The sequence below is a fragment of the Odontesthes bonariensis genome, chromosome 17 (genome assembly GCF_027942865.1).
Source record: "Odontesthes bonariensis isolate fOdoBon6 chromosome 17, fOdoBon6.hap1, whole genome shotgun sequence".
NCBI classification, from domain to species: Eukaryota; Metazoa; Chordata; class Actinopteri; order Atheriniformes; family Atherinopsidae; genus Odontesthes; species Odontesthes bonariensis.
In genome coordinates this window covers 7,068,079-7,085,974 of record NC_134522.1, presented here as the reverse complement: position 1 = coordinate 7,085,974, position 17,896 = coordinate 7,068,079, and the positions used below count along the sequence as shown (strand labels likewise).

The window sequence follows — 17,896 nt, the reverse complement described above, 5'->3', positions numbered from 1 at the left end:
GTTTTTAGCACTAACATGTTCCTGTTGTAGGTGTGTTGTGAGGTTTTTATAGCCACCCATCTATTTTCATTCTTCTCATCCTTCTATTTTACATCTTTTTCCAGAGGATGAAGATTAACTCGAGACACGAGCAGCCAACAAACCACCAATTTGCTAAATCACAACTTTAAAATTCCACCTTTCTTTTTTTTTTATTCGTAAAATCTCACATTAGAGACAAAAAGGTACAACATTCAACTGCTTAATGTCTGCAACCACTCAACTTTTAACATTAAACCTCTGTAATCCGCTTACGGTCCAAAAGTCCTGAAGATCCTTCAGATTCCATTTCCCTCGTTCTGACCTCATTGGGCAGTAGCGCTCTGCGATGCGTCCGATAGAAGTTCACGGCTTGAAAGCCTCGTTCTTGGCGAGCTCGAGACATTTCCACCGCCTTATGGAAACTTTATATTTCTCTGTGTTACTGGTGTCGCCAAAAACCTTTCTGAGGACGACTCTCATCAGAGTAACAGTGTTTGTTTCGTGGTTTTCTGACACTACCACGTCCAAAGTGTCCCCGACTTTAACCTGAGCAAATGACAACACGAGTTAAAACGAACAGGAGGGCAGATGACTGTGCAAACATGAGAGGTGGAGGAATAGGTCGACACTCACCGATTTACTTTTCTTGATGAGTTTCTGTCCGTTTAGTCGTAGCTTGTTGCTGTAGAAGGCATCTTCGATTTTACTGTTACAAGAGGAGATTTAATCTGTAAACGGGTTGCTTTTTTTTCAGTTAATTCTGTATATGCTCGTTTAAAAGTTGTTATCAGGGCTCTAAATTAACTTTTTTGATCACCAGCCAATGTGGCAAGTAAGTTTCTGAAGTTACCAGCCAATCAGAATTTCCACTAGCCACATATTTTTCCGTGCAAAAAAAGACAGATGAGAGCCACTGAATTAATTTGATCAATTTATTAACTAAGCTTTAAATTAATTTTACAGTGAAATTGGGCATGTATATTTAATTAAAATGATTACAATAATTAAACTTATGTACATACAAAACTTATTTTAACATTTCATTACTCCTCAACCCTCACATACTATTCAGGGTCACATTTTTTGTACATAAAAAAATAAAAAAAATAACTTTAAAACTGATTTATATTCATGTGAACCCTGAATCTACAAAAGTGGAAATATTTAACAACTTTCTAACCATGTTTTAGTGCAGATAATGCACAAAATTAAACACAAAACTATGTGCAGAGATTAATTATGAAATTATGGATACTGTAGATAAATGTAAATAGATGGTAAAGTTCCTCATTTATCATCGGCCAAGCCGGCTAGTGAGTTTTTTTTAATACACGCCAAAAATGACTTTCACTTGCATTTGGCGGGTGTTAATTTAGAGCCCTGGTTGTAATCATCCAATAACAAATTTCCCAGACTCACTTGCGTGCTATATCCAGTCCAGCCTTTACGATGACATCATAGCGGAAAGACTGCACGTGTTTTTCCAAATCCTTGTAGTCCTTGGGTAGATTCGGGTCTTCGTCTTCATATTCGCTCTCCTCCGGGTCACTTTCGTCCTCAACCACGTCCTCCTCCTCCTGGGTTGAACCGTAAGCGCTTTTCTTCTTGCTTTTAAACCTCTGAGGATGCACAGACCAACCCCTGACAGTGTCTCTACCACGGAAAGCGGGCCTGTGGCCGCCAAGTGCCGGGAAAGTCGTGCAGCCCCACAGCTGGCGTGTGTGGATGGTCCTGGGACACCACTCGGTCAGCCTCAGGCCGTATCCAGCGGCCAGAAGGTGGCGAGGGCTTAACCTTCCAAGCTGCCTCATGGCGAGGGCCTGCACCACCAGACTCTGCATGTTGCTTCCCCAACCTGTCACTGGGAAAATGCAGGGCGATAAAACTGAAAACACTGACAATTTAGATGTAAAAGTCAGTTTGTCAAAACTATTGTCCTGAAAAGAATTAGCTCAGGATCACCAAACCTCCTTATGATTAAGTGAGAAAAAGTTGGCAGCATCCACCTGAACGTCTACTGTAGAGGTAATGGCTGCCACCTCCCCTGGAAATGTGGTTGTTTTCTTCAGCCAGTCAACGAAACTAAAGTTACAGCATCATCTCCATGTCCTATGCAAGTGATTCATCTCTGAATGTCACTTTCATCCAACCATCCAGTCCACTGTGACCTTGTTTTCTATCTTTAGGTCTTAGTGAAGGTTTATGTTTGACGTTTCTGGATGGAAAACGCTTTTTTTTATTTATTTTTTTTAGACACAGCAGACTAGGAACAACCAACATCTTTTGTCACACTCTGAAATTGAATCACCTTCTTTAAGGAGTTTTGAATAATTTCTATTGTTACCACTGACACCTCTCTGTTTGGGGCCACATTTTCTGTTAATTGACAGCTTGAGGTCTGCAACCACCACTACCTGCAACCTCATTTGCATATTAAAACTTATGCAAGTATTTATTCTAGAAATGAAAATCACATTGTGATGCCATGATATTTTCCTCGCTTTGATATTAAAATATATACATTTTTTAAAACTATTCTATTTAAATTCTTTTAGGCGTGTTTCACAAAGCCTAAATGTTCCGTTTGTAGTACAGGTTTGTGTCTTCTGTTTAATTTATTATTCAATTATTTTTTGACTAAATCAAACTAAGAAAATATCCTTTATAGGTTGGTGGTGTCAGATTTTTGGAAGTGATTGTATGACCAAATTAAATTGATCAAATTAGGGGCCAATACTTACTGGATAAATTTGATTCCCATATATAATTTGATTAAACCTTACTTTATTTCCAGTACCAGTCTGTATTGCTCATATTGAAAACATTAATTAAATAATTAAGAAAATGAAGAAGAAAAAAAATTGGCTAACTTTGTTTGTTGATACCGGAAGTTGACTCTCTGTCATCCGGTCAGTCAAAACAAAAATAGATATATACGACATAATCAGTTATCATGTTTTTACTTCAATTTCAGTCGCTTTTTGTGCATGTTCCTTCACAATTTTAAGTGTTTGTGTTCAAACAATAATAAAAACAATCAGGCTAAAGTTGTAACCCAGCTGAAACATGTACGGTTAGCTAGCTTAACTATTCCCTCAATGCGCTCGCGAGATGTTATTTCGGCCCATGCGCAACACACCGCGAGCTACTAAAAAACTAAGTGGGGCCAGTTTCACTGCATTGTCAAGCAGTCTTAACTTAATGTTGTTAGTTATTTGGTAGCGCACTCACCTATTGAATAACCTTTCATAGCTGATGTCTGCTCTTCGTCGGGTTCTCTAACGGGTGTCTGTGGCAGCGGTTATACACATACCGCCACCTATCGCATGGACGGAGAACTACATTAAACTGGTGACTGAAAACCAGAGCTATAGAGTAATACAGAGTTGCGACACGCTTTGAAGTCGCCGCTAGGGCTGTCACGTGGTTCATGTGAGCCTCCGGAGTTCCAAACATCACAGCGCTGTCAGTCAGTTTGAACGGGTTTTAGCGGGACGGAGCACAAAAACGATAACTTTAACATTTACGACGCAATTTTCGGTAAATATTGACCCATAATGTGCATTGATCACTTCACCGACTATGTATTTTAATCAACGTTTTTCTTTTTTGGAGCACAGAGACACATTTATCACCATTTTAAATCGTAGAGGGTACACCTGCATGCTAGCAGGGGGCAGCTACCTCGTCCTCCTTTATACTGAATCATGCCAGTGGTCCAGCTTACCTTCAGATCTACATCCTTCAACAGAGCCTGATGTTACTGTCTGTTCCCAGGATCTACTCCTGTTGTCCCAAACACTCCATCTGTAGAAGATGTCATTCAGTCTGTCTGTTCTCTCTGGTGTCAGATGGACAATGAGCCCCGCCCCCCGCGACCCGATCGACGGATTCAGCGGGTATAATGGATGGATTAAAATATGAATTTAACTTTTTTTCTGGTTAAAACCATATTAATGACAAAATAAATGTGTCAGTTGTGAAAAAAAATAAACAAAACAGATGTAAACCAAACATTTTATTATAAAATGTCATCATGGAAAATGTAAAACAAGCCTTAATAAAGAAGTTATTTTACTGCTATTTATACTGTTGGGCAGATTAATCTGCAACAATGAACTGTATTGGATCAAATTTAAAGCTGCAGTCTGCAAGATTTATTGTTGTCATACGTAAAGTCCTAATTTTTGGCATTTTAAGAGTTTACATGATCTATCAGAACGCTTGAAGTTGAAAACGGTGACCTCCGTAGTCGCAAAATGCAAGAAATGCTTATTTTTTAACCGAAAAATAAAAAGTTATTCAACTTCCTGTCCCGCCCCTTCAAAACACATGAGAACTCGTGCACGTAGCCAGATGCGCCTACACGACTCCTCATTCATCAACTCACCTGTCATTTGCGATCATGGAAGACACAGTAAGTAGACTAGCCCGTAATGAAGTTCAATAGTCTAGATAAATAAGCGTGGGGACGAGCCTACCTTGTATCGCGCGTGCACGATCGATGATTGACAGGCAGCAGAGCCCAGCTCGTAACCTGATTGGTTACCTTTTACCGGTCCGGTCTGCAATTTTGTAAACAAACCTGCTGGCTTTGGAGGGACCTAGCGGGACATATAGGGGACCTAGAGAACTCATTTTTTTTGTATTGGGGTATTTAATGTACTACTTTCAGAATCCCCGGACAGTTCCAGGCATTATGCTTGAAAAAGAGTTGCAGACTGCAGCTTTAAGGGTTTGGACATTGTAGAAATGTGCTGAAGACCTAATGAGGGTTGATCCATGGCAGCAGCGACCACCACATCTGCTGACCTCCCTGACAACAACAGAGAAATTAATAAATTCATTATCACAGCTGCAAAGTCATGCTGAAAAAAACTTAATTAAAGAACAGTCAGCTAATGCCTCACTATGCCAAAAATGTAGTAATTTAATCAATTTACCGGAGAAAATACGTCAGAAATACCAAAAATGTATTAAATATATAGTATTTTGGTAATGTTTTAAAACCTAACAATCAAAACAACTTTACACAATGTCACCTGACAATAAAAAGTTAACGGACTTTAGTGAAATGACCACGTTAATTACCTCACGTTAGCCTCTGTTACCAAGCTTTAAGCTAGGTCCCTAAATCCATTAAATTTTTAACATCAACATCGACATTTCATGCTAACCAAATGTAAAAATAACGATGTCTAATTGTTCTTGACGAGCAATTGAGGTTAACGGAGCTGCGTCCGTTGTTTGGAACTGTGGCGTCTCCGTGACCCACGTGACTTCCGCATTCCTTTCTTTCTATAGAAGTCTATGGGAGTGTCGCCACTCTCTTTTTACACCACTCTGCTGAAAACCAAACAAAGAGACGTTTATCTCTTGTTTTTTAATGCTTTTAGAAGCAGACTTCTCAGATTTCAGAGGCGTATATTTTATTTTTTTCTTATTGTAGAATTAATTACGTCAAAAGAGGAGTACAATTTAAAGTGTGGTTGGAGAGGCTGAAATGTTGTGCATGTGTTTTAATGTAACACTTGGAAATAATGAGAAAACTGAAGGTTGTAGCCATGTTTAACTCTCTGCTTTCACTATATTATTATTCACAGGCAGCAAAAACTTCTCTCAAACTCTTTGTTTGGTACGTTTTATTTAATAATAAACAAGGAAAATGCAAGAAGCGGAAATCTTTGTGGAGAAGGATTCGTTCTGCAGAACGATAATGAGCTTAAACTCAAAGACTGACGACTTTGTTGGACTTTCCTCCACAGTCATTTGACCTCAACCTCACTGCACATTTATGAGAAAGACAAACATTGCTGATATGACAAGAGACCCTTTAAGTCTTCATCAGATCCGGCTGGTAAAACATGAACAAGCATTAGAAATCCATGCAGTTTGAGGGCTGCTGTTACTGGAGCAAAAGTCAATAAATACTCAGATTTAGCTAAATCCATTACATTTTTCACAGATTCAGCTTTTTCACTTCCTACTTAGGCTTCCATGGACATTTTTTATGCACATTTAAAAGTTGCACATCTAAGAAAAACTTTTTATACTAACTTAAGGCAGTTTTTGACTCGATCATATGACCAATCAGCTGTTCATGCTCAGTGCTTGCTAATCACAACCTCTGGTGTAGTGATACCCAGAAATGTGTCTATACTTAATTTCTACTCTTTCTACTCCTTTTTTTTTTTTGTTATCTCTTAAGCAGCCTGTCAAGCAAAGGATAAACAAGGATAGAAACAGGGATGTGTAAGAGAATTGATCCCAAAATGGGCCAGTAGTATTTGGACTTTGTCACATCGTCTGCTGATTGAAATCAGGGAGTAAGGATCAGTGTGAAATTATTGCCTCAGCCGAACAACTATCCAGTGAAAGTGTAGAGTTTTGTGCGTTTTTAGGGTTTTAGGTTATAGGTTTTTGTTTTCTAGTTTATTCTGTACCTTTTTTTTGCTCTTTTGTATTCTGCTCGTGTCTTGTTTTATTTCCAGGGTTTCTTTACCAAGTCCTTCGAGTAGTTTCATCTTGTGTTTAACTCTGTTTGTTCTCATGTTGGTGTTCATGTTTCTCTTGAGTTTGAATGCTAAGCACCGCATGTCCTGTAAAGGTTCTATCTACCGTCAGTCCTTGGTTTAGTTAAGTTAAGTTCTCTTATTCTTGACATCATCCTCAGTTTTCCTGGTTTTCCCAGCTCTCCATGCACACTCTACTCATCGGCCCTCTCAGTATTTGTAGCTCTATTGTCTTCTTAATCATTTCCCATTTGCTTGTTTGTGCTTTACTTTTTTTATTTCCCTCATCTGCAGCTCCTTTCGTTTGTTTTACATAAAGATTTATTTGGTCCACTGTTAGTCTGCATTTGGGTCCACCATCATCTCCTCTTCAACGCAGGTTATGTCTTTGCCTTCTTATGAAAAGTAAAAACGGCTTTGTAACAAACTACTGAAGGTGAAGCACATCACAGCAGGTTAGAAGTGAGTATGTTCTACGATGACTAAAAAAATAAATGGGCATTCCTGCGTTGCACCACAGATCACAACATACCGCAATGAAAAGAATTCCTAAAGACCGTTTTCCATTTTTCTCTCAAACAGCGAAGCCCTTTCATGCTTTTATTTGAGTCCTAGAGTTTTTTTTCTGATGAGGAACTATTCTAACATAAGAAAATTCGTGTCTGAATGCCTAAAAAGTGTCAAAGTAGCAGCCACAATAAGAGCAGGTTGAACTGAATTGAAACCAAAGCTGCTTCGGGGCTTCCTTTTTTTTTATTTCTGTAGTAAAGGAGACACTTGACTGTCCTTTAATGAAAGAATGGAAAACATTTGATCCCACTCTATTATATCAATGCAGTTTAACTAACTGTGATTTGTGTAAATGAATAAAGACAAGAGGGTGAATGTGAGCAGCCTTACAATACTACAACAAATGCACACAGGTCCTCATTTAACGTTCATACTAAATCAGAAACTCTCTCAGAGGTGTACCCTGACAATAACATCCTGGAGTTTTTAGATATAAGAACAGCAACTTAACCGAGAAAATTAAACTTATGACAAGTTGTACCATTTAAATGTAGGGAGTTTCTCATATTTAATCACCCACATAGACCAGAAATAACACCTTGTATGTTTGATCACTGAGCACAACAGTGAATAAATATTCAAACATGATGTAGCAGGGCAACAGTTAATAAATGTAAATTGTGACAGGCCCATTTGTGATGATATGATTCATGCACTGAGTCTAAACTGACCTCAAACATACTGTGAATGTAAAGAATCTGAACTGCATTTAAGAATTAAAATGTTTTGCATTGTTTCAATCACAAGAATCTGAGCTTTCCACCGAGGCCTGTCGGAGGAGGGTTAACTTAAAGGCTGTGACACCAGAAAACGTAGCTGACACTTTGATAAGAAAGTGGACTTAAATTTAAGAATTAATACAGTTTTGAGGTCCCTCCCTCTCTGCTGTGCTTCAGCTCTTCTTTCAAAGCTTCTCTATAGACGAAGCTGTGACACTGGTTCGACTCTTTTTAGGTCTTTGACTGCCTGTTTTCACTCAGGCATGAGGAAATCATGCTAATTGCACCAGGCACACTAAGAGGAGCCAGAGGAACCCGTTTTTCCTTCTCCATATCATATCTCTCATGTATTACTCAGAGCGTTTTGTTGTGACAGTTTCGTCAGATGTAGCTAAGTCTGTTTGCAAGTTTTGCTTCAAATAAGAATTGTGAGCTAAGTTAAAAATCTTGACATCACTTATTGGTATGTGTGGTTTGAATTAGTTACCGATAGTTCATGTGAATAGAAAAACAGCAATTATTTTTGCATTAGATATTTTAAGAACTGTTGCTGATTCTTATCTTTCTTACAGTTACACTGACTGGAACACTTTTCAGGTTTTAGAGGCTCTTTTTACAACAGTCACAGCAAGAAGAAAAGCAAAAGGAGAAAGGAAGAGTGGGGTGAGTTGGCCCACTCTCTGTATCTTGGCAACCGTGCACTTTTATTGTAATTTGCTCATTGATTTTGGAAGCACCCATCATTTCTGCCACTTGTTATTTAACTGTAATGTTCATTAGTTTCAGTGACAAATGGACTCCAGCTCCCCGTAACCCTGAATTGGATTAAGTGTGTATAAAAAATTAATGGACTGGTTGTTTGTGACATTTATTTATTCATTCTACGTCAGTATTTCTTTAGTTAAGTTACCATTTATAGAATGAAATTAGTTTTTAAAAGATGCAGGTTCTCTTTAAAATAGGTTTGATTTAGATTCAATCGGACCTGAAGTAACTTTCCCCTAAACTGGGGCACACTGAGCCACGGGAACACTTTTTTTTAAACAAGAAGCCATTATTTTTAGGACTCTTTGTCATAGAAAACTTCTGACTATTTAAACCGGTTGTCCTGATGATGCTCTGATTGTGGTGTTTGGTGTTGAGCAGGCTGCAGGTCCTTTCCTTCAGGGTGGAGTCCGGCACACCTACGTCTCATCAAGCCTCATCAGGATTATCTGACCTGTCTCTGGCGTAGTAATCAGGTCGCTCTCACTGTGTCTTTGAGTTATGTTGCTTTAAATACTTGCCCGTGTTTCCCTGCGCCTCTTAGTTCTCTCCTCGATTCCTGGGAGCGACAATCCGTCCTGTGTTCGGATCTGGTTCTGCAAACGACATTCATACTCGCCTCAGTTGCCTGTTCGCACTCTTACGACTTAACCTTGTAGCAACCATAGTTGCAGATATGCAACAAGCTTTTTATTTATTTATATTTTTATTTACATTACATTATTTGATTTTTTAAATTTACATACATTATTTACATTCATGTGTAAAATTTTTTTACATTTTTTGCATTTTATATGTGCTTCACTTTTTCACAACAAAGATCTGTGAAATCTGTTTGATTTGTTGTTAAATGGAAAGTTTATGATGGTTGCGTTGTGCACTTTGTATTAAGAATGTTCAATAAAGGTCTATTATATACATTTTACTGTGGTAGCAGCAGTTACTGGTGAACTTTCACTATACCTTTTTTGCCAAACGATCTGCAGAGAATGACTTGGTTTTGTGAACAAAATTAATCAGGAAAGCCCACAGTTGCAAATATGCAACATTGCCTAAATGATCAAAAATAGCCCAATTCCAAAAATTCCAAAAATATTGGTTTATTCCCACCCAAAAAGATGCAAGAAGAGCCAAAATGATTTTTTTCAATGATTATTCATATGCTTGGGTGCTACAAGGTTAAGCACCTTCACCGAACAACCAGTGCCTCCCCTCAAAATCCCACCAGACCAAAAGTCAAATGTTGCGGTCTATGAGCAGATCTACGTTGTTTTTGTGGATTAAATGTAAACTCTTCAGCTCACAGAGGATGAAATATGAATTTCCCTGAAACTTTGACCTCTTTGGCTTGTCTTTTAAATCAATTTACCCATATTAATGGCTTACTTGTCTGTTTGCTTGGCTTTTTTACAAGTGTATTTATGTTTAATTAGTCTTATAACGTGAGCATTTGGGCTGATAGCATGATGGTCTGAGTCTGGGGTTTGCAGTTGTAAAAGGAGATGACTTCAGTAGTTTTCTTATCTCAACCTTTTAACTCAAAAGCTCAGACTGGCACCACCAGGCTGTCACCAGATATACCTGCATGTTATATGAGTAATCAAGCATCCATAGTCGGGGATAGTCAAGTGGATTTATACGTGATGCCATCTACAATAGCACAGCTGTCGCTTTGTTTCCCGTTCATTGTTTAAATCCTACAAATCCAGATGTTTCGGACAGTCTTCCTCTATACGACTTCCTCCTATAGTACGCAAACACGTCAGTTAGCTGCATAAGGCAAGAATATTCTTGCCTTGAGGTGTCTAAATTGAATTAAAAAGTCTGAATTTCATTAGTTACGCCTCTCTTCTTCCTACTGATGCGTGTAAAATTGTGTTCAGTGAAAGTTTGAACCACTCACGAGGGGAGCTCCGGACATTTATTTCAACTTTATTCTTTCCAGCATAATATTAATTCAAATCCATATTTTGAAAGGTAATCAAGTTATTAATACAGCCCATTTGATTGCAATGACAATAACGTTTGAAACTTTGTACAAGAAGCCTTTTTTTGTTTCATGTCTGAGCATTTATGTGGTCGTAGACGATTCACAGCAACATTCATCTCAACTACAATTCAGAATTTCTCGTGTGCATAATACTGATGTCACCACATTATCAAAAACAATAAAAGATGCCATAAAAACGTCTGTATTATGTGTGTAAATGCAAGTGCATTAACATATTTGCATATACGGCCTGTAAACTCCCCCCAAAACGAGTCTCCTTCAGTGGTGTGGTGGATCTGTGAAGTCACCATTTTACAGGTTAAAAATGGAGCACCGTCCCTTTACTACAGACACTTAATAACATACATTATATATTGATGCTGGTGGTTTACATTCATGTATGTTTTATTATGTTAACACAGTGTCTTTTGCTGAGAGAAATCATGCAAATTTCATGCATGGCTTTCCCGGTCTTCTCTTTTCCCACTTTTTTTCCCATTTTTTGTTGTTTTCCAGACGACGTCCTTTTTGTTTTCTGTACATATGATGGTGTACTGGCATGTCGATGTGTTTGTAGCACAGTTGCCGGCAGGTTTTGTCGTGGCAGTTGGCAGCAGAAAAGTAAGATTTAAGACAAAATTATTCATGTCGCTCGCTTCATTTTGGGTGATTTGAGTCCGTTAAGGTGACGATTTTTCAGCTTCAAAGCAAATTAACCAAATGTTGAAGCAAAAATCCATTCTTAACAAAGTTAAAAAACCTTTGATGAGGCTCTTTTCTTTGCGTGTGTGTGTCTTAGACCCTTGTAGATAGCAAAACTGTGCCGTATTGTAGAGGTTTGAATGTTTGCTGCCACATAGCACCAACAGTCAACAGTCACACCAGCAGGAGAGTTCATTGTTGAAGGAGCCGAGATGCACAACAACGTCAAATGACCACAAAACCGGTCTTTTCATTGTCCTCCAAACAACACGGAAGCTGAAAGGAAGCTCAAACCTGTAGTTTGTGGTTTGTTAAAAGGCATTCTGGGAAACGTAGGAAGAAAACAGATGAAGCTATTGATTAACAAAAACATAAATTACAGCACTTCACATGAGTAACGAAGATGTTCAGACATCACAGAATGTTTTCGTTTGTCTCGTTTGATTCGGAGCTCTCTGTGTTGACCACTGTGAACTGCATAAGAACAACATTTTGACTGATATTCCTCACTTCAGATGTTAACTTTGCTGTCAGTGTTATTGCTGTGATGACGAGTGTGCTGCGTGAACTCCTCCATCCGCTGGTCGATGATCGAATCAGCCCCAGCTTTACCTTTCTGGTCACGTCTGAAGCGTTTGTGTCGCTGAAATACGGTGAACGAACATGAGATATTTGATCTCTGCTGAGGTCTTGTGAGGTAACTGCAGCTTGAGATTTGATGTGCGCTGTACATACTGAGATCTCCAAAGCTATGGCGATGGTGTAATGTAACAGTCTTTGTCTCCTTGGTTGTTTACTGGAAGCCAAACAGATATAGTTTGTCCGTGTGTGTGTATCTTTGTAGGTTCCCAGATCTCTCTGTCACACACACTCAGAGCCGGCCCAAGGCATATGCCAACTATGCGGTTGCTTAGGGCCCCCACGCCACCAGGGGGCCCCGAGAGCAATTTTGAATTTAATTTTGATTACAACTTTATTTTTCTGTAAGATAATGTGAATGTCATTTGATTCTATTTTGTGTTTGTATTTTGAACATTTTGCACATCATTGCACATCTGAAAGAAATTAAACTATTTAACGTGTTTACTATAAATGCAGTCTCCAGCCTGCTGAGGTTACTTTCAAATAGTTAAATTAATGAACCATACTTATACATCACTCTTTATGTAGAAGTTAATTAAACCATATTTATGAGTTTGCTATCCCTTTAAGGTTAAAAACAAGAATGACACCTGTATAATGTAAGAGGATTACAAATAATGCTAATGATTGTGGGTCCGTTACACACATAACAGTGTAGCCTATGGAATAATGAGGCATCCGGAGCTGAGGTGATGGTAGGGGGGTCCCAAATTAAATTCTGCTTAAGGCCCCATAAAGGCTTGGGCCGGCCCTGCACACACTAACCACCGTTATTGCTTTGGTGATTCACACATTCAGGATTCAGGCAGTTGTTTCTGATACTCTGTGACATTACAGCATGAATCAGTGAGTCTGCACACCGGTTCACATGCTACAGAGGTGCTACACCGTGTTGCATCAGTGACTTTGTGATCACAGAGAAGTCTCCACGCAGGAGCCGTTTCTGTGGAAAGATCTGTGGCTGTGGCAGTTCTCACTGCAGTGGACGATGAGCACCGGGTAGCAGAGCGCGTCCTCGTAGTCTGGAGGCCCCTCCTCGTCCGTGGTGTGGCGCTCTGACAGGCAGCGGGTGTTTTCGCTGGGACTCTCCTGGTCGTCCAGGCTGCCGCTCCTCCAGAAGCAGCTGCGCTGGGAGCCGTAGCGCCGCGTCAACGAGAAGCGGCTGCCGCTGAAGGGGATGCGGGAGCTGGCGCCGGTGCAGATGCTGAGGGCGCTCCTGGAGAACACCGAGGAGCAGCTGATGGCTCTGTGGCAGCGCTCGCAGTTCTGACGCACCCCACTGAAGCTGGACGGACACTGGGCCAGGTCCATCAGGCCGGCTTCAGAGTAACTGGGAACCAGCTGCTGGTTGGAGCGAATGTGCCATTCCAGCTCTGTGCTGTCGATGGTGTTAACTCGAGGGATTCGCCGCCAATACGGCCGATCGTCACACGGGGTCACGGGGAGGTAATCGTGCCCGAAAAGCTTCTCGACTCGATAGTGAACGTACGCGGTGCGGTACTCGGTGAAGACTCTGAGAGGCCAGGAGAAAGTGAGGAAAGATGCAAACCAGAAGACGTAGTGGGACAGATACCAGGGGTGGTGCTCCGGGTCAGAGAGCACCAGAACATACTCCTTCAGGTCGATGTTTTTCAGGTGCATGCCCTCCCTGGCCTCCATGTAGTCATCCAGGCCCTCGTTGTCTGTGAAAAACCTCGCTCTCTGCGTCAGGTAGGAGTTCTCCGACTCGACGTTGGCAAAACTAAAGCACTTTGTGAACCGCATCTTGGTGAGAGGAGACTTCTCCAGGCCCAGCAGCTGTTTGGAAACATCTTTAACGCCACAGTGGCTGTAGTCGAACTCGGCCTCCGCCACGTGCGTATTTACGCGCTCGTGATAAACCTGGGTGCTGGTGTAGGCGTCTCCGTTGCGGTAGCGTGTGACCTGTCGGGTTCGGCGGACGTAGTGGTAGCTGATGGCCTTCCACCAGATGCAGGGTTTGGCCTGCTGCATCCTCTGGGTGCGCTCGCTGATGCCTTCCACGTCCACTTTGTGCTGCAGCTCGTTCTTCACGTGACAGTGCCAGCACTCCACGAGGTACACCAGGTAGAGCATGCCCAGCAGGGCCAACGGGATGTAGATGTAGCCGTCAGAGCAGGGGCTGTCGTGGTACATCATGGACTTCCCTTTGAAGGCACTGTCAAAGGTGAGGCGGGTCACCTTGGTGACGTGACACCAAACCATGGCTCCCATGCAGCCGTACATGAGCACGGACAAAAGAAGGCATTTCCAGAAACTCTCCCGGCACAACGACTTGCTCAGAGACTGCTTCAGAGGTCTTTGCTGTTGATTCAAAGCACAAACAAAACAAACGGGGAAAAGATAAAGAGTTATTATAAGATAAATAACCTGACACCACCTAAACTGCTTGTTGTTACATTACATTACACAGTGTTGTATCAAAGTAAAAATACTTCACTACTGTACTTAAGTATATTTTGGAATACTTTGTACTTTCCTCGAGTTTCACATTTTTGGACAACTTTCACTTTTACTTCACTATATTTCCAAACTTAATTGCATACTTTTACTCCGATACATTTTCATTGTTCGGTTTAGTTACTCGTTACAAAAAAAAGAGAGAGAAAAAACGCTTCAGATAAGCTTCAGTTTTCTCCTATTTTTTTCTTTAAACTTAGTTTATAATGATGGCAATAACAGCAGCAGCCTCTTTTGGTTCATTTTTTTCTTAATGGTGTAATGTACGCCTCATTTTCAGCACTGACCTTACTTGAAGAAGAAAAACTTAAAGGTTCACAAAGTTTGTATTTTCTGTCCAAACCTGGTCTAAACTTTGCCTGCACTTGGTTGTGTGTAGATTTTTAAGTGTATTTCACCTTCAAAGTTTACAAACATTTAAAAAAATGTCATTCAAACTGCATTTGCCTTGTTTACTTTTTACTTCTACTTTTCATTACATTACTTAAGTACATCTATTTTTACAGTAATTCTCATACTTAAGTACAAGACGTTTCGGATACTTTAAGACTTTAACTCAAGTAACATTTCAGTCAGTGACTTTTACCAAAGTCATATTTTGGAGGGGTACCTATACTTTTATTTGAGTGTGAGATTTCAGTACTTTATACAACACTGACATTACATTACATTACATTACAATACATTACATTACATTACATTACATTACAATAGATTACATTACATTACATTACAATACCGTCATTTTGCAGACGCTTTTATCCAAAGTGACTTCCAATAAGTGTGTTCCACATCGGTAGGCAAAAGAACTTCAGGTCACAAGAAATCATAAGTGCATTTCCTTCCAAAACCAAACAGCTAAGAGCATAACTAGTGCTCAGGGGTGGAAAGTAACGAATTACATCTACTCACGTTACTGTAATTGAGTACTTTTTATGAGTAATTTGTAATTTTCTGAGTAGTTTTTGAAATGTGTAATTTTTACTTTTACTCGAGTACATTTTGACCCAAGTACTTTTACTTCGCTACATTTGAAACCCCTCACGTTACTGAGTAAAACAAATATTGATGGTGAAAAATTGAATGCGGGCGGAAATTTAAACTTCCGTCCCGGAACTGAAAGTCAATTGCGTGGCCTTGCCTTGCGCGTGCCCTTTCCATTGTTAAATAATCTGGTGTGGTGGATCTAGTAGGCTACCTGCGCTTTGGAAGATGGCTGTTGCTAACCTAGACGTGGAGACTTTGGAGGAGGAAAGGTCCGAAGATGAAGAGGATACACATTCTGGAGGAGACGAAAGAAAAACCCGTGGCCAAATTTAGAAAAATTATTCGTTTTCAAACGCACGAAAGGCAATAATGTGATTATGCAGTGCAAGATGTGCCTGCCAGCCAAAACGGAGCTTTCGGCTTTCAGAACATCGACTTCAAACTTACTTCATTAATACACCTCGAAATCGATTAAAACAACTTGCACTGAATTTGATTCATGACTCATCCTTTTTAGTAAGTGATTAAGTAACTTTTACTCAAATTACATTTTAAATGAAGTAATTTTGTACTTTTACTCAAGTCAATTTTGAGATGGGTAATTTTACTTTTACTCTGAGTAGAATTTAGGCAAAGTAAAGATACTTTTACTTAATTACAATTTTTCAGTACTCTTTCCACCTCTGCTAGTGCTAGTAAGTGCAGTAAGTTAGGTACCGAGATAAATGGGAAGACAATTTAGGAAACAAATAAGTGTGTAAGGAGCTGGGACGAAACAGGTGATGTCCTAAGAGGGCGGATCAGGGTAGTGTTTCCTGAAGAGATGAGATTGTTATTGTGCATGATTAGACTTAAACGAATGAACCCAGTTACTAAGAGTGAGGTGTTACAGAAAACAAGGCTCTGCAGAACATGCTGCTCGTCAGGTGAGATTTTTTCAGGCCTTCAGAAAGGTGTCAGACAGGTGAAGATGCTGCCTGGACAACCACACATAAAAGCCACCTGGAATCCTTGCCTAAGATGACCAAAACAGGCCGTGATAGTAGAGAAATTTCTATTTCCCAAACCATAAGACAGTGAGATTTACGATTTTTTTTAAAAGAAATCCTGTAAGATAAGTCACCTGTGGGGTGTTTCATCCAGCACAGCCCTCAAGCTCTGCGACAAACCTAACAATCTCAACAAAGGGCTTCAAAGACGGTAACAAACCTCCTCTCTGGTGTCCTCCTCGAGGACGGTGGTCGTGCTGCTTTCACTCGCCGTGGCCGCGGATGCAGGAGGAGACATGGTTGCTATTGATAAATGATGACAGGGCGTGGAGTGGGAGAAGGGAGCGATTTCACTGCCTTTCTCTGCCTCTGCAGCGTCTCTCATCCGAGACGATCAGCGCTGCGTCTGCAATCATTTTGGGTCGAATTTCGGGACGTTTTGAGCCGAGTCGACCAAAGCCAGAATAACGGGATCATTCCGCTGGTTGGGAGGCGGCGTGTCTACGGGGGAAGCCCGCATCCCGCCCGCTGCTTTATCCGTCGGTGCCGCAGTAACATGATGGAAGATGTTGCCGGAGGATCGTGCCCTGCCCCTCGGGGAGGATCCGTCCGCGTGTGTGCAGGAGGTGGCGGTCCGCGGGGAGCTGTCCACGGTGCTGACTGAGGCAGGTGAGGCGTTGTTGCATAAATCTGCCGCTTAAAGGGAAAGTCCGACCCAAAACCGACTCGTTCATTTTGGGTTGGTATGATCAATGTCGAAAGAAAAATAAAGAATTAATTAACTGACCTGGTTGTTTGAGGCTGCCCACTGATTTACACGATTTGTCCTCATGACTTCTCACCCTCATCACCAACTTTTTTGATAAATGCAAATAATGAGTAATTATTTCTCATTATAATCTCATTAATCAATATTTTATTCACAATATAACATAGAAAACGTATGAAAAATGTAAACGTGAAACATTTTACTATTTAATTTTAAAATAGCAGCTCGTTTTTAATTTAATGGCAGCAACATGTCTCATAAAAGTTGGGACAAGTCCATGTTTCCCACTGTGTAGCCTCCCCCGAGGGCCGGCCCAGCCTTTATGGGGCCTTAAGCAGAATTTCATTTGGGGCCCCCCTACCATCACCTCAGCTCCAGGTGCCTCATTATTCCATAGGCTACACCGTTATGTGTGTAACGGACCCACAATCATTAGCATTATTTGCAATCATCTTACATTATACAGGTGTCATTGTTGTTTTTAACCTTAAAGGGATAGCAAACTCATAAATATGGTTTGATTAACTTCTACATAAAGAGTGATGTATAAGTATGGCTCATTAATTTAACTATTTGAAAGTAACCTCAGCAGGCTGGAGACTGCATTTATAGTAAACACGTAAAATAGTTTAATTTCTTTCATTTAAAAATGTTTAAAATACAAAATAGAATCAAATGACATTCACATTGTCTTACAGAAAAATAAAGTTGTAATCAAAATTAAATACTTAAATAATAAATACAATACTTAA

The 17,896-nt window shown here is 40.2% G+C and overlaps 2 protein-coding genes across 3 annotated transcripts; both read right to left on the bottom strand.

Moving 5' to 3' along the window:
* Nucleotides 1–165: 165 nt before the first annotated feature.
* Nucleotides 166–3,329, bottom strand: mtres1 (mitochondrial transcription rescue factor 1). Of its 2 annotated transcripts, none has more exons than XM_075447676.1 (4): nt 3,253–3,329; nt 1,441–1,882; nt 655–727; nt 166–567 (listed from the first exon to the last, which is right to left on the bottom strand). In XM_075447676.1, exons 1-4 carry the CDS (start codon nt 3,269–3,271, stop codon nt 385–387), a joined length of 717 nt encoding a protein of 238 aa, XP_075303791.1. In that variant the 5' UTR covers nt 3,272–3,329; the 3' UTR covers nt 166–384. The 2 variants fall into 2 exon arrangements, with proteins under 2 accessions (XP_075303791.1, XP_075303792.1); XM_075447677.1 differs by having other exon boundaries at nt 1,441–1,876; nt 3,253–3,308.
* A 7,178-nt stretch (nt 3,330–10,507) lies between these two features.
* On the bottom strand, nt 10,508–17,105 carry tmem151bb (transmembrane protein 151Bb). The gene is made up of 2 exons (XM_075448666.1): nt 16,596–17,105; nt 10,508–14,243 (listed from the first exon to the last, which is right to left on the bottom strand). The coding sequence occupies exons 1-2, from the start codon at nt 16,758–16,760 to the stop codon at nt 12,834–12,836; spliced, it is 1,575 nt and encodes a 524-aa protein (XP_075304781.1). The 5' UTR covers nt 16,761–17,105; the 3' UTR covers nt 10,508–12,833.
* Nucleotides 17,106–17,896: the final 791 nt, after the last annotated feature.

Coding starts and splice junctions, on each gene's coding strand:
- mtres1 (XM_075447676.1), bottom strand. Junction 728..1,440: donor GGACTGGATATAGCACGCAA/GTGAGTCTGGGA, acceptor CTCTTGTAACAG/TAAAATCGAAGATGCCTTCT. Junction 568..654: donor TCATCAAGAAAAGTAAATCG/GTGAGTGTCGAC, acceptor TCATTTGCTCAG/GTTAAAGTCGGGGACACTTT.
- tmem151bb (XM_075448666.1), bottom strand. CDS start 16,760: ATGAGAGACGCTGCAGAGGCAGAGAAAGGCAGTGAAATCGCTCCCTTC. Junction 14,244..16,595: donor AGGAGGACACCAGAGAGGAG/GTTTGTTACCGT, acceptor TTGAATCAACAG/CAAAGACCTCTGAAGCAGTC.